General features: G+C 41.7%; 1 protein-coding gene across 2 annotated transcripts in view; it reads right to left on the reverse strand.

Annotated features, from left to right (window-relative positions):
• The window catches only part of SPMIP2 (sperm microtubule inner protein 2), a 144342-nt gene that overhangs the window by 24040 nt on the left and 106485 nt on the right, over positions 1-13817 (reverse strand). Inside the window, exon 4 of one of the 2 annotated variants that reach the window (XM_031010220.3) lies at positions 92-193. The exons of the other annotated variant lie outside the window; for it this stretch is intronic. Coding sequence (XP_030866080.1) covers positions 100-193 — 94 coding nt within the window. The 3' untranslated portion in view covers positions 92-99. The remainder of the gene's footprint in view (positions 1-91; positions 194-13817) is intronic. 2 annotated transcript variants of the gene reach the window in all.

Consider the following 13817-nt stretch of genomic DNA (forward strand, 5'->3'; position numbering starts at 1 on the left):
CTGCAAAGTTCTCTTTCTAGAATCTGAGTCTGTGGGTTCCCAAGGTCTTTGGACCATGATTTGTGGGAGATTTGCATCGCCCTTCACTCACTCAAGAATCTACAGGCACTTTCTACATGGCTGGCACCGTACAAGGCACCGTGACGACCAGCAGTAATAAGACAAAGCCCCTGTTGTCATAGAGCTTATATACCTGTGGGGGAGACAAAAAATACAAACAGATAACTGAAATATTTGGGAAGTACTAGGAAAAAAAATTAAGGCAGATGAGTAGAAAATCTTGGGCATGCTATTTTCGTGAGGTTAGGCAAGAGAGGACGAGGTAATGTTTGAGCAGAGATCTCAGTGAAGCAAGAGTGTGAGCCATTCTCCCAGCATACAGAGGTCAGGCAGTTCCTTCCTGCTCCTGAGAATCACAGAATCCTTGTGGTGGGAGGGAAGTGACCATGGCTGTCTCCAGCAGACCCTCCCCTGACATCCCATCATCCTAGAATAAAGTCTGAGCTCCTCAGCGTAGCATGCAGGGGAGTTTGTTGTTGCTGTTTGGTTTTTGTCTGCTTTTGCTTTATGTATGTATGTATGTATGTATGTATGTATGTATGTATGTATGTTTGTAGAGATGGAGTCTCGCTCTGTCACCCAGGCTGGAGTGCAATGACACGATCTCTGCTCACTGCAACCACCACCTCCCAGGTTCAATCAATTCTCCTGCCTCATCCTCCCAAGTAGCTGGGATTACAGGTGTGCACCACCACCCCCAGTAAATTTTTGTATTTTTAGTAGAGATAGGGTTTCACCATGTCGACCAGGCTGGTCTTGAACTCCTGACCTCAGGCCATCCTCCCACCTCAGCCTCCCAAAGTGCTGGGATTACAGGCGTGAGTCACCACCCAGCCTGTCTGCTTTCTTTTTAAAAATGGTCCTGCTGGGCATGGTGGCTCATGCCTGTAATCCCAGCACTTTGGGAAGCTCAGGCAGGCAGAACACGAGGTCAGGAGATCAAGACCATCCTGGCCAACATGGCAAAACCCAGTCTCTACTAAAAATACAAAAAATTAGCCAGGTGTAATGGCACACACCTGTAGTCCCAGCTACTCAGGAGGCCGAGGCAGGAGAATCACTTGAACCCAGGAGGTAGAGGTTGCAGTGAGCCAAGATCACGCCACTGCACTCCAGCCTGGGTGACAAAGAAAGACTCCATCTCAAAAAAATAATAGTTATAATACAAACAACTAGCTGAGTGTGGTGGTGCATGTCTGTAATCCCAGCTACTCGGGAGGCCAAGGCAGGAGAATCACTTGAACCTGGGAGGCGGAGGTTGCAGTGAGCTGAGATCACATCACTGCACTCCAGCCTGGGTGACAGAGCAGGGGGAAAAAAAAAGGTCCAACCTCAGTTGATCCTTCTGGCCCACTCTCCTCAGCCTGTCTCTACTTTCAGACACACACAGTCCTTCCTTTCGCCTTCGCCTTCCCCTCGATGAGCTCCAAAGAAGCTGCGCTCTGAGACTCACAGCCTTTTGCTTCAATTTCCTCTGCTTGTGATTCCCTCTCCTCTTTATTTCCTGGAAAACTGCAACTAAGTTGGGGCTTTAAACATCACCTTTTCCCTGAAGACTTTTTGTTCCTGTCATGAAGCAATTTTTCTCGTTTAATAGCACTATTTTTTTTTTTTTTTTTTTTTTGAGACAGATTCTCTGTCTCCCAGGCTGGAGTGCAATGGTGTGATCTCAGCTCACTGCAACCTCTGCCTCCCGGTTCCAAGCAATTTACCTGCCTCAGCCTCCCAAGTAGCTGGGATTACAGGTGCCTGCCAAGCCTGGCTAATTTTTGTATTTTTAGTAGAGACAGGGTTTCACCATGTTACCCAGGCTAGTCTCAAACTCCTGACCTTAGGTGATCCACCCACCTCGGCCTCCCAAAGTGCTGGGATTACAGGCGTGAACCATCGTGCCCGGCCTGACTTCTTTTGTAGAAACTATTAGAGTATTCTTGAATTCCTAGCTCAGCAGTCTCTCTTTCTACAAATTCAGTGCTCCTTAAAAGGCCCGGAGTGTATCTCATTCGTCATTGGCTCCCCAGTGCCATTACCCTGCCTGACATGTAATTGACACTCAACTAATCTTGGAGAATAGAGGAAGAGGGAAGGACAGGAAAGACCAGAACTGAGTGACAGGAAGGGCGCCTGCCTTCCCTCCCACTCCCTTCACCCCACCTGCTCTACAGCCTCTTTCCGCTCCTGCCAGGCAGCTATGTAGGACTGGATCCCTGCGGTCCAGTTTGTCTGAGTTGTGTTATTTACAAGTACAGATTAATAGCTGGAAATAATTTCAAGAAAGCTTAAAAGGCAGGATAGCTGATGGTGAGAATGTAAGCAACAGATAGTGCTTATAGTTTATATTAGCTTGATTAATGATGCAAGGGAAAACTATTTCATGCAAATGTCACCTTTTCTTTAACATGTTATACAAGTAACTATATAGAAGAGTTTAGAAAAGAAAAATCCTTGGCCGTCTTTAGTCTTCACTTAAGTGCTAAAATATTTTATTATCTTTTAAATTCAGTATCTCCTACATCCCTGAAATTGGGAACACCAAAAGCAATAGAAAGTTAAAAATTAGATGTAGTTCAAAGATATTAAAGGTTTTACAAATATACTGGCCACATCAACTATGGGGATTTACCCATACTGTATTGAACTGGGCCCCAGATGGGACCCAAAGTCTAAAGAGACAAACCAAGGAGCAGAAGGTTTGGCTCCAGATGGGCCATGAGTTCCAGGCCCGCGTGATGGGTAGGTGTCAGGTGCACATACAAAATAGCAGCAAACACACGCATGCCCCACAATGAACACCACCACCAGACATTTATAGTACAACATTCTTACTATTTAATTATTACACTAAATAGGCCCCTTAGGGTCAGATACTTTTCATTTTTGTTGTTTTTTGAAACAACCTGAAGCTTATAGAAAAGTTGGAAGCACAGTACAAAATCTTTTCTCGAACCAGTTAAAAGTACTGGTTGTTGACAGGATATCTATCATCCCCAAGTTGTTGACAGGATACCTGTCATCTCCAAGTATGTAAGTGTGTAATTCCCACAAACAAGGACATTCTACATAACCTCAACATAACCGTCAAAAGCAGAGAAAATGGGAAAATCAACCTTTTTATATTACTACCATCGAACGCTCAGACACCTTCAAGTTTGGCCAGGCATCCCAATAACACCGATTTTGCAAAAGAATCCAGTTCAGAATCACGTGTTACATTAGTTTTTATGTCTCCTTCAGTCTGGAACCGTTTCTCAGTCTTCCTGTGACTTTCACATAGCCTTGATACTTCTGAAGAATCCAGGCCAGTTATTTTGTAGATGTCCCTCAAGTTGGGTTTCTTATGTTTCCTCTTGGTTAGATTCAGGTTATGCATCTTTGGACAGGAATAACACAGAATGACCATAATTTTGAGTTGTCCCATTACTGATGATGTTCACTTAGGTCACTTGCTTAAAATGCTACCTACCAGAATTCTCCTTTATACCATCACATTTCTTGTTATTAGTACTTTTTGGAAAAGCACTTTGAAATTATGTAAAAATCTCATCCCATATGGAATGTTGTATTTGTTTAAATCCATTTATTTCATTATGGGCTCACGGTTTCCTGCTTTATCCAGTAAGTAATAATCCATCACCAACATTGTTCATTTTGATGCTCAAGTTATCCCAGATTTGGCTAGTAGTAGCCCCTTCAATCTGGCTTCTGTGTCCTTTTGACATGTCCCTATCATTCTTTATACACTTCCTTATGTTTTGGCACAAAAGATGTTCCAGGGTCATCTTTTTCCACCCCAGCCCTGGAATAATCCATTTTGTGAAGGAACTTGTTGGAGGTGGGGCCTGGTGGGAGGGGATTGGATTACAGGTGTTGGGGGGGTTCTAATCATTTAGCACCATCCCCTGTTGCGGGAAGTCAGGGACCCCGAGTGGAGGGACCAGCTGGAGCTTCAGCAGAGGAAGATGAATTGTGAAGATTTCATGGATATTTATCAGTTCCTAAATAATACTTTTATAATTTCTTATGCCTGTCTTTACTTTAATCTCTTAATCCTGTTATCTTCATAAGCTGAGGATGTATGTCACCTCAGGACCACTGTGATAATTGTGTTAACTGTATAAATTGATTGTAAAACATGTGTATTTGAACAATATGAAATCAGTGCACCTTGAAAAAGAACAGAATAACAGCAATTTTTAGGGAACAAGGGAAGACAACCATAAGATCTGACTGCCTGCGGGGTTGGGCAAAAAGAGCCATATTTTTCTTCTTGTAGAGAGCCTATAAATGGACGTGCAAGTAGGAGAGATATTGCTAAATTCTTTTCCTAGCAAGGAATATTAATACCGTGGGAAAGGAATGCATTCCTGGGGGGAGATCTATAAACGGCCACTCTGTGAGTGTCTGTCTTATGCGGTTGAGATAAGGACTGAGATACACCCTGGTCTCCTGCAGTACCCTCAGCTTACTAGGATGGGGAAAAAACTCTGCCCTGGTAAATTTGTAGTCAAACCGGTTCTCTGCTCTTGAACCCTGTTTTCTATTGTTTAAGATGTTTATCAAGACAATACATGCACCGCTGAACATAGACCCTTATCAGTAGTTCTGCTTTTGCCCTTTGCCTTGTGATCTTTGTTGGACCCTTATCAGTAGCAGTAGTTCTGCCTTTGCCCTTTGTCTTGTTCCCTCAGAAGCATGTGATCTTTGTTCTGCCTTTTGCCCTTTGAAGCATGTGATCTTTGTACCTACTCTGTTCTTACACCCCCTCCCCTTTTGAAACCCTTAATAAAAAACTTGCTGGTTTGAGGCTCAGGTGGGCATCACGGTCCTACCGATATGTGATGTCACCCCTGGCGACCCAGCTGTAAAATTCTTCTTTTTATACTCTTTCTGTTTATTTCTTAGCCAGCTGACACTTATGGAAAAATAGAAAGAACCTACGTTGAAATATTGGGGGCAGGTTCCCCTGATAATCCCCCTAGTGCTGTCTTGTGACAGAGTTCTCACAAGATCTGGTTGTTAGAAATTGTGTAGGCTGAGCACAGTGGCTCAAGCCTCTAATCCCAGCACTTTGGGAGGCCAAGACAGGCAGATCACCAGAGGTCCGGAGTACAAGACCAGCCTGTCCAATATGGTGAAACCCCATCTCTACTAAAAATACAAAAATAATTAGCCAGCCATGGTGGCATGCATTTGTAATTCCAGCTACTTGGAAGGCTGAGGCACAAGAATCGCTTGAACCCGGAAGGCAGAGGTTGCAGTGAGCTGAGAGATCACACCACTGCAATCCAGCCTGGGTGACAGAATGAGACTCCATCTCAAAATTAAAAAAAAAAAGGAAAAAGAAAAAGAAAAAAAGAAAGTGTATAGCACCTCCCACTTCGCTCTTTCTCCCTCCTATTGGCCATAGGAAGATGTGCCTGCTTCTGCTTTCCCTTCATCTTCTGTCATGATTGTAAGTTTTCTGAGCCCTCCCCAGAAGCAGAAGCCTGTACAGCCTGCAGAACTGTAAGCCAATTAAACCTCTTTTCTTTATAAATTACCCAGTCTCAGATATATCTTTATAGCAGTGCGAGAAAACATTAATACGGAACTCTAGTTCCTTTTCATGGAGAATGGTATTTAAAAACCCAAGATCTCAGTGTTAAACATTCTTATTGCTATAGGGGTGACAGTGTTCCTGAGCTATAGTTTTCTCCCTTGCCATATTTGTAAACTTCTTCTACTACAGTGATAAACCTGGCTCCCATTCCTTCTACATATTTACTTTTTTTTTTTTTTTTTTTTTTTTGAGACAGAGTCTTGCTCTGTCACCCAGGCTGGAGTGCAGTGGTGCGATCTTGGCTCACTGCAAGTTCCACCTCCTGGGTTCATGCCAGTCTCCTGCCTCAGCCTCCCAAGTAGCTGGGACTACAGGCGCCTGCCACCACACCCAGTTAATTTTTTTGTATTTTTAATAGAGATGGGGTTTCACTGTGTTAGCCAGGATGGTCTCAATCTCCTGACCTCGTGATCTGCCCGCCTCGGCCTCCGAAAGTGCTGGGATTACAGGCATGAGCCACCGCACCCGGCCTTACATATTTACTTTTTTGATCTGCCTCCTTGTCTATAACCAATCTCCCAATGCTACTGCCACCCCCCTCTGCCTTGTGTATGGCCTCCTCACACCACTTGGAACCCAACATCCCAACCCAGGATGCTCTCCCCAACAGACCCCTTCTCACTCTGCTCTGGACCACCACAGTCCCCCAACTTGCCACTCTGGGGCAGACAATCTTTTTGCCAGGCTGCACCTAGTGGCTCTGAGACTGTATTGTGGAGGAAGGGAAGAGGAACATGGTCAGATATCTCTGAGACATCCCCAAATGTCTAGAAGAAGATAGTGTATATATCCGCTGATTAAATAAATTGATTTTATATCACTAGATCCAGATTGTTAGATCATATCATTCAATCATGTTTTAGGTCACTTTTAAATTGAGATATAATTCATATACTATTGAATCCACAGATATTTAAGTGAACAATTCAGTAGGGTTTTATTATATTCAAAAGATTATGCAATCACCACCACTTAATAATTTCAGACATTTTCACCAACCCCAAAAAGATACTTTATATTCATTAACACTCAGTCCCCATTCTCCCCTTCCTCCAGCCCCTAGCAATTTCTATGTGTATGCATTTGCCTATTGGGAACATTTTATATAAATGGAATCATACAAAATGTGGCCTTTTGTCTTCTTTCAGTTAGAAGAATGATTTCAAGAATTGTCTATGTTGTAGAATGTACTTCATTCCTTTTTATGGCCAAATAATATTTCATGGTATGGATATATAATAGTTTGTTTATACATATTCATCACTTGGTGGATATTCAGTCATCCCAGCACCATTGTCAAAAAGACTATTTTAACATATTGAATTGTCTCAGCATCCTTGTTAAAGTTAGTTGACCATAAATGTAAGGGTTTATTTCTGGACTCTAAAATTTATTCCTTTGATCTATATATCTACCTTTATGCCAGTACCATACTGTCTTGATTACTGTAGCTTTATAGTAAGTTTTGAAATGGAAAAGTGTGAGTTCTCCAACTTTGTTCTAGGATTGTTTTGACTATTCTGGATCCCTTATATTTCCATTTGAATTTTAGGACACACTTGTCAATTTCTACAAAAAAGCCAGTTGAGATTTTGATAGGGACTGCATTGAATCTGTAGATCTATTTAGGGAAGACTATATTAAGTCTTCTAGTTAATGAATATGTATTTCTATTTATTTGCATCTTCTTTACTTTCTTTCAATGATGTTTTGTTTTCAGTGTGCACATTTTGTGCTTGTTAAATTTACTTCTAAATATCTTACTCTTTTGATATTATAAATGAAATTGTTTTAATTTCATTTTAGACTATTCATTGCTAATGTAAAAAAATACAATTGATTTTTGTATCTTGATCTTATACTGTGATCTACTGAACTTATTAGTTCTAATAGATTTTATGTAGATTCCTTAGGATTTTTTATATATAAGATCATGTTATCAGCAACTAGAGATAGTATTACTTTTTCTTCTCCAATATGATGCCTTTTATTTTGTTTTCTATCTAAGTGCCCTGGCTAGAATACCTATCACAAGGTTGAATAGACATAGTGAGAACTGACATCCTTGTCTTGTTTTTGATCATAGAATAAACACATGCAGTTTTTTACCATTAAATATTATATTCTCTGTGGTTTTTTTTATAGATTCACTTTATCAATGTTATAGGCTGGTTTTCCCCCCAAGTTTATATGTTGAGGTCCTAACCCCCCAAGGTGATCCTATTTGCTGATAGGACCTATAAGGAGATAATAAAGGTTAGGTGAGGTCATAAGGGTGGGGCCTTTATCCAATAGGACAGGTGTCCTTATAAAAAGAGAAAGAGACACCAGAGAGCTGTCTCTCTGCATATGCACATAGAAAAACCATATAAGGACACAGAAAATAGCCATCTCCAAGCCAAGAAGAGTGGCCTTACCAGGAACCAACCCTAACAGTACCTTGATCTTGAATTTCTAGCTCCAGAACTGTGAGAAAATTAATCTCTGTTGTTGAGCCACCCAGTCTGTGGTATTTTGATACAGCAGTGCAAGCAAACTAATACAGTCAGGTTGAGAACATCCCCTTCTATTCCTAGTTTGTTGAGTGTTTTTCATCATGAAAAAGGGTTAGAGTTTTTGTCAAATGCTTTTTCTGCATTTATTGCGAGGATCATATGGATGGTTTTTGTTTGTTTTTTGTTTTTTTGAGACTAAGTTTTGCTCTTGTTGCAAAGACTGGAGTGCAATGGCGCAACCTCTGCCTCCTGGGTTTAAGTGATTCTCCTGCCTCAGCCTCCCAAGTAGCTGGGATTACAGGTGCCCACCACCATGCCTGGCTGACTTTTTTGTATTTTTAGTAGAGACATGGTTTCACCATGTTGGTTAGACTGGTCTCAAACTCCTGACCTCAGGTGATCAAACTGCCTTGGCCTCCTGAAGCACTGGGATTACAGGAGTCAGCCACTGCACCTGGCCTGCTTGTTTTTTCAAACAGGGTCTTACTACATTGCCCAGGTTATACTTGAACTTTTGGGCCCAAGGGATCCTCTCACCTCAGCTTCCCAAGTCGCTGAGACTCCAGGCATGTACCACCATGCCTGGCTTGACCATGTGGTTTTTATCCTTCATTCTGTTGACATGGTATATTACATTGATTGATTTCCATACATTAAATCAACCATGCATTCCTGGGATAGATTCCACTTGGTCATGATGTATAATCCTTTTTATGTTGCTAGATTTGGTTTACTAGTATTTTGTTGAATATATTTTGTATCTATATTCATAGCAGGTATTAGTCTGTAGTTTTCTTGTTATATCTTTGTCTGCTTTGGTAACAGAGTAATAAATGAATTGGAAGTGTTTCCTCCTCGTTTATTTTTCTGGAAACACTTTGTGAAGAATTTCTGTTAATTATTCTATAAATGTTTGCTAGAATTTACCAGTGAAGTTATTTAGGCTTCACCTTTTCTTTGTGGGAAGTTTGTTGATTAATGATTTAATTTTTTAACTTGTTATAGGTCTATTCAAATTTTCTCTTTATTCTTGAATCAATTTTGGTAGTTTGTATCTTTCTAGGGATTTATCAATTTTATTGAATTGATCTAATTTGTTGGAATATAATTGTTCGCAGTACTCCCTTATAATAATTCTTATTTCTATAAGATCAGTAGTGATGTCCTTATTTTATTCCTGATTTTAGTAGTTTAAATGTTTTCTCATATTTCTTAGTCGGTATCTTAGTTCAGCAGTCCCCAACCCTTTTGGCACCAGGGACCAGTTTCATGGAAGACAATTTTTCCATGGACGAAGAGGGGGTTGAATGGGATGGTTTCAGGATGAAACTGTCACCTCAGATCCTCAGGCATTACTTAGATTCATAAGAAGCACACAACCTAGATCCCTCACATGTGCAGTTCACAAAAGGGTTCACAGTCTTATGAGAATCTAATGCTGCCACTGATCTGACAGGAGGCAGAGCTCAGGCAGTAATGCTCTCTGGCCTGCTGCTCACCTCCTCCTGTGTAGCTCACTTCCTAACGGGTTACAGGTCTACAGCCCAGGGGATGGGGACACCTGTCTTAGTTCATCTGGACTGCAGTAACAAAATACCATACACTGAGTGGCTTATAAGTAACAGAAATTTGGAGGATGGGAAGTTCAGGATCAAGGCACCAGCAGATTTAGTGTCTAGTAAAGACTTGCTTCCACCTAGACAGCCATCTTCTTCCTGTGTCCTCACAGGGTGGAAGGGTCTCTCTCAAGCCTCTTTTATAAAGGCACTCATCCCACCTTCATGATCTAGTCACCTTCCAAAGGCCCCACCTTCTAATGCCATCACCTTGTGGTTGAGGACTTTAACATATGAATATTGAGGGGACGTAAACATTCAGACCGTAGCAATCAGTCTCACTAATGTTTTGTCAATTATATCATTTAAGAATCAACTTTTAAAAAAATTTTCCTGATTGCTTTTCTATTCTTTATCTATTTTTATTAGTTATTATTTCCTTACTTCCACTTGCTTTCAATTTAGTTTGTACTTCACTTTCCAGTTTTTTTTTTAAGGTGTAAGGTTAGGTTCTTGGTTTTATATCTTCCCTTTTTATTGTAGGCATTGATAGCTATACATTTCTCTCTAAGCATTACCTTCACTACATCCCTAAAGTTTTCATGTGTTGTGTGTTTGTTTATCTCAAAATATTTCTTAATTCCCTTGTGATTTCTTTTTTGACCTATTGGTTATTTAAGTTTGTTGTTTAATATTTACAAATTTTTAATTATTGATTTTAAATTTAATTTTTATTATGGCTGAAGATGTCATCATAGTTCCATCATTATGCCTCTTAAATGTACTGAGACTTATTTTATGGCCCAATATATGGTCTATCTTGAAGAAAGTTCCATGAGCACTTGAAAAGAATGTATTTTCTGTTGTCATAAGGTAAAGTATCCTATAGATCTCTGTTAGATCTAGTTGGTTTATTGTGTTGTTCAAGTCTTTTAATTTCTTGTTGATTTTCTGCCTAGTTGTTCCATCTGTAATTGAAAGTGGAGCACTTAACTACATATTCTCACTTATAAGTGAGAGCTAAACAAGGAATACACATGGACATAAAGATGAAAATAATAGACACTGGGAAATCCAAAAAAGGAAATGGAGGGGACTGAGGTTGAAAAATTACCCACTGGATACAATGTTCACCATTTGGTAATGAGTACACTAGAAGCCCAAACCCCACAATTACACAGTATACCAATATAAGAAACCTACACAGGTACCCCTGAATCTAAAATAAAATTAAATTTACAAAAAAATGTGAGTGGGGTATTTAATTGTCCAACTATTATTGTTGAATTGTCTATTTCCTCCTTTAGTTCTGTCAGTTTTTGCTTCATGTGTTTGTGGGCTCTGTTGTTAGGTACACATTTATTTATAATTGCTGTCTTCCTGATAGACTGACCATTTTATCATTGTAAAATGCCCTCTTTTTTAAAAAATATATTTTCCAGCTGGATCTGGAGACTCTTAAAAATGCTCTTTATCTCTGTAACAACTTTTGTCTTGAAATCTAAATTGTCTGACATTAGAGAAACCATTCTAACTCTCTTTGATTACTACTGTCTGATGTATTTTTTACTTTCACTTTATGTGTCTTTGAATCTAGAGTATATCTCTTATACACAACGTATACTTGAATTATGTTTTCTTCCTTTTTCTTTTTTTGGCCAATCTCTTTACTTTTAAAATTTTTATACTTATTTATTTTTAGAAACAGGGTCTCACTCTGTCACCCAGGCTGCAGTGCAGTGGTATTGAGAGGTGACAGCGTGCTGGCAGTCCTCACAGCCCTCCCTCGCTCTCGGTGCCTCCTCTGCCTGGGCTCCCACTTTGGCGGCACTTGAGGAGCCCTTCAGCCCACCGCTGCACTGTGGGAGCCCCTTTCTGGGCTGGCCAAGGCCAGAGCCGGCTCCCTCAGCTTGCAGGGAGGTGTGGAGGGAGAGGCGCGAGTGGGAACCCGGGCTGTGCGAGGTGCTTGCAGGCCAGCTGGAGTTCCCGGTTAGACTGGGCTTGGCAGGCCCCACACTCGGAGCAGCCGGCGGGCCCTGCTGGCCCCGGGCAATGAGGGGCTTAGCACCCGGGCCAGCAGCTACGGAGGGTGTACTGGGTCTCCCAGCAGTCCCAGCCCACCAGCGCTGCGCTCGATTTCTCGCCGGGCCTTAGCTGCCTTCCCTTGGGGCAGGGCTCAGGACCTGCAGCCCGCCATGCCTGAGCTTCCCACCCCCTCCGTGGGCTCCTGTGTGGCCTGAGCCTCCTCAATGAGCACCACCGCATGCTCCACGGTGCCCAGTCCCATCACCACCCAAGGGCTGAGGAGTGCAGGCGCAAGGCACGGGACTGGCAGGCAGCTCCACCTGCAGCCCCAGTGTGGGATCCACTGGATGAAGCCAGCTGGGCTCCTGAGTCTGGTGGGGATGTGGAGAACCTTTATGTCTAGCTCAGGGATTGTAAATACACCAATCAGCACACTGTGTCTAGCTCAGGGTTTGTGAATGCACCAATGGACACTCTGTATCTAGCTGCTCTGGTGGGGCCTTGGAGAACCTTTATGTCTAGCTCAGGGATTGTAAATACACCAATCGGCACTCTGTATCTAGCTCAAGGTTTGTAAATACACCAATCAGCACCCTGTGTCTAGCTCAGGGTTTGTGAATGCATCAATCGACACTCTGTATCTAGCTACTCTGGTGGGGCCTTGGAGAACCATTGTGTGGACACTGTGTATCTAGCTAATCTGGTGGGGAGGTGGAGAACCTTTGTGTCTGGCTCAGGGATTGTAAACGCACCAATCAGCGCCCTGTCAAAACAGACCACTCAGCTCTACCAATCAGCAGGATGTGGGTGGGGCCAGATAAGAAAGTAAAAGCAGGCTGCCAGAGCCAGCAGTGGCAACCCGCTGGGGTACCGTTCCACACTGTGGAAGCTTTATTCTTTCGCTTTTTGCAATAAATCTTGCTACTGCTCAGTCTTTGGGTCCACACTGCTTTTATGAGCTGTAACACTCACCACTAAGGTCTGCAGCTTCACTCCTGAAGCCAGCGAGACCACGAGCCCACCGGGAGGAACAAACAACACCAGACGCGCTGCTTTAAAAGCTGTAACAGTCACCACGAAGGTCTGTAGCTTCACTCCTGAGCCAGCGAGACCACGATCCCACCAGAAGGAAGAAACTCTGAACACATCCGAACATCAGAAGGAACAAACATCCAGACGCGCCACCTTAACAGCTGTAACACTCACTGCGAGCGTCTGTGGCTTCATTCTTGAAGTCAGTGAGACAAAGATCCCACCAATTCCGGACACAGTATGATCTTGGCTCACTGCAGTCTCAACTTCCTGGGCTCAAGTGATCCTCCCACCTCAACCTCCTGAGTAGTTAGGACTACAGGTGCATGTCATCATGCGTGGTTACTTAAAAAAATTCTTTTTGTAGAGATGGGGCCTTGCTCTATTGCCCAGGCTGGTCCCAAGCTCCTGGCCCCAAGCAGTCTTCCTGCCTTGGCCTCTCAAAGTGTTGGGATTACAGGCATAAGCCACCATACCCAGCACAATCTCTGGCATTTGATTGGATTGTTTAGTCCATTTACATTTAATGTGGTCACAGTCATTGATTTGGTAGGATTTATGTCTGTTATTTTGCTATTTGTTTTCTATAAGTCTTAAATATTTTTTGTTTCTCTATTTCTTCATGCTTGCTTTTGTGGTAGATATTTTCTATCATTTTAGCCTTGCATTTCATTTAAATAGTACACTATTTTAATTCCCTTGTTGTATCTTTTAGTATGCGTTTTTGAGTTACTTTCTTAGTGGCTGGTCTGGGGATTATCATTAATATTTTATTTCAAAATAATCTAGTTAGGATTAATACCAACTTAATTTCCATTATATGAAAAACTTTGCTTCAGTATAACTCCATTTCCTCCTTCCTCCTTTGTGCTATTAGTTTTAGACAAATTACATTTTTCTAAATTATATGCCTATCAATATAATTCTATAATTATTGTTTTATGCAGTTATCTTTTAAATCACACAGGAGAAAAGAGAAGTTACAAATCAAAAATTTATTAATACTGACTTTATAATATACCTATGTAGTTACCAGTGCCCTTTATTTCT

The sequence above is a fragment of the Gorilla gorilla genome, chromosome 3, assembly GCF_029281585.2.
Source record: "Gorilla gorilla gorilla isolate KB3781 chromosome 3, NHGRI_mGorGor1-v2.1_pri, whole genome shotgun sequence".
Lineage (NCBI taxonomy): Eukaryota > Metazoa > Chordata > Mammalia > Primates > Hominidae > Gorilla > Gorilla gorilla.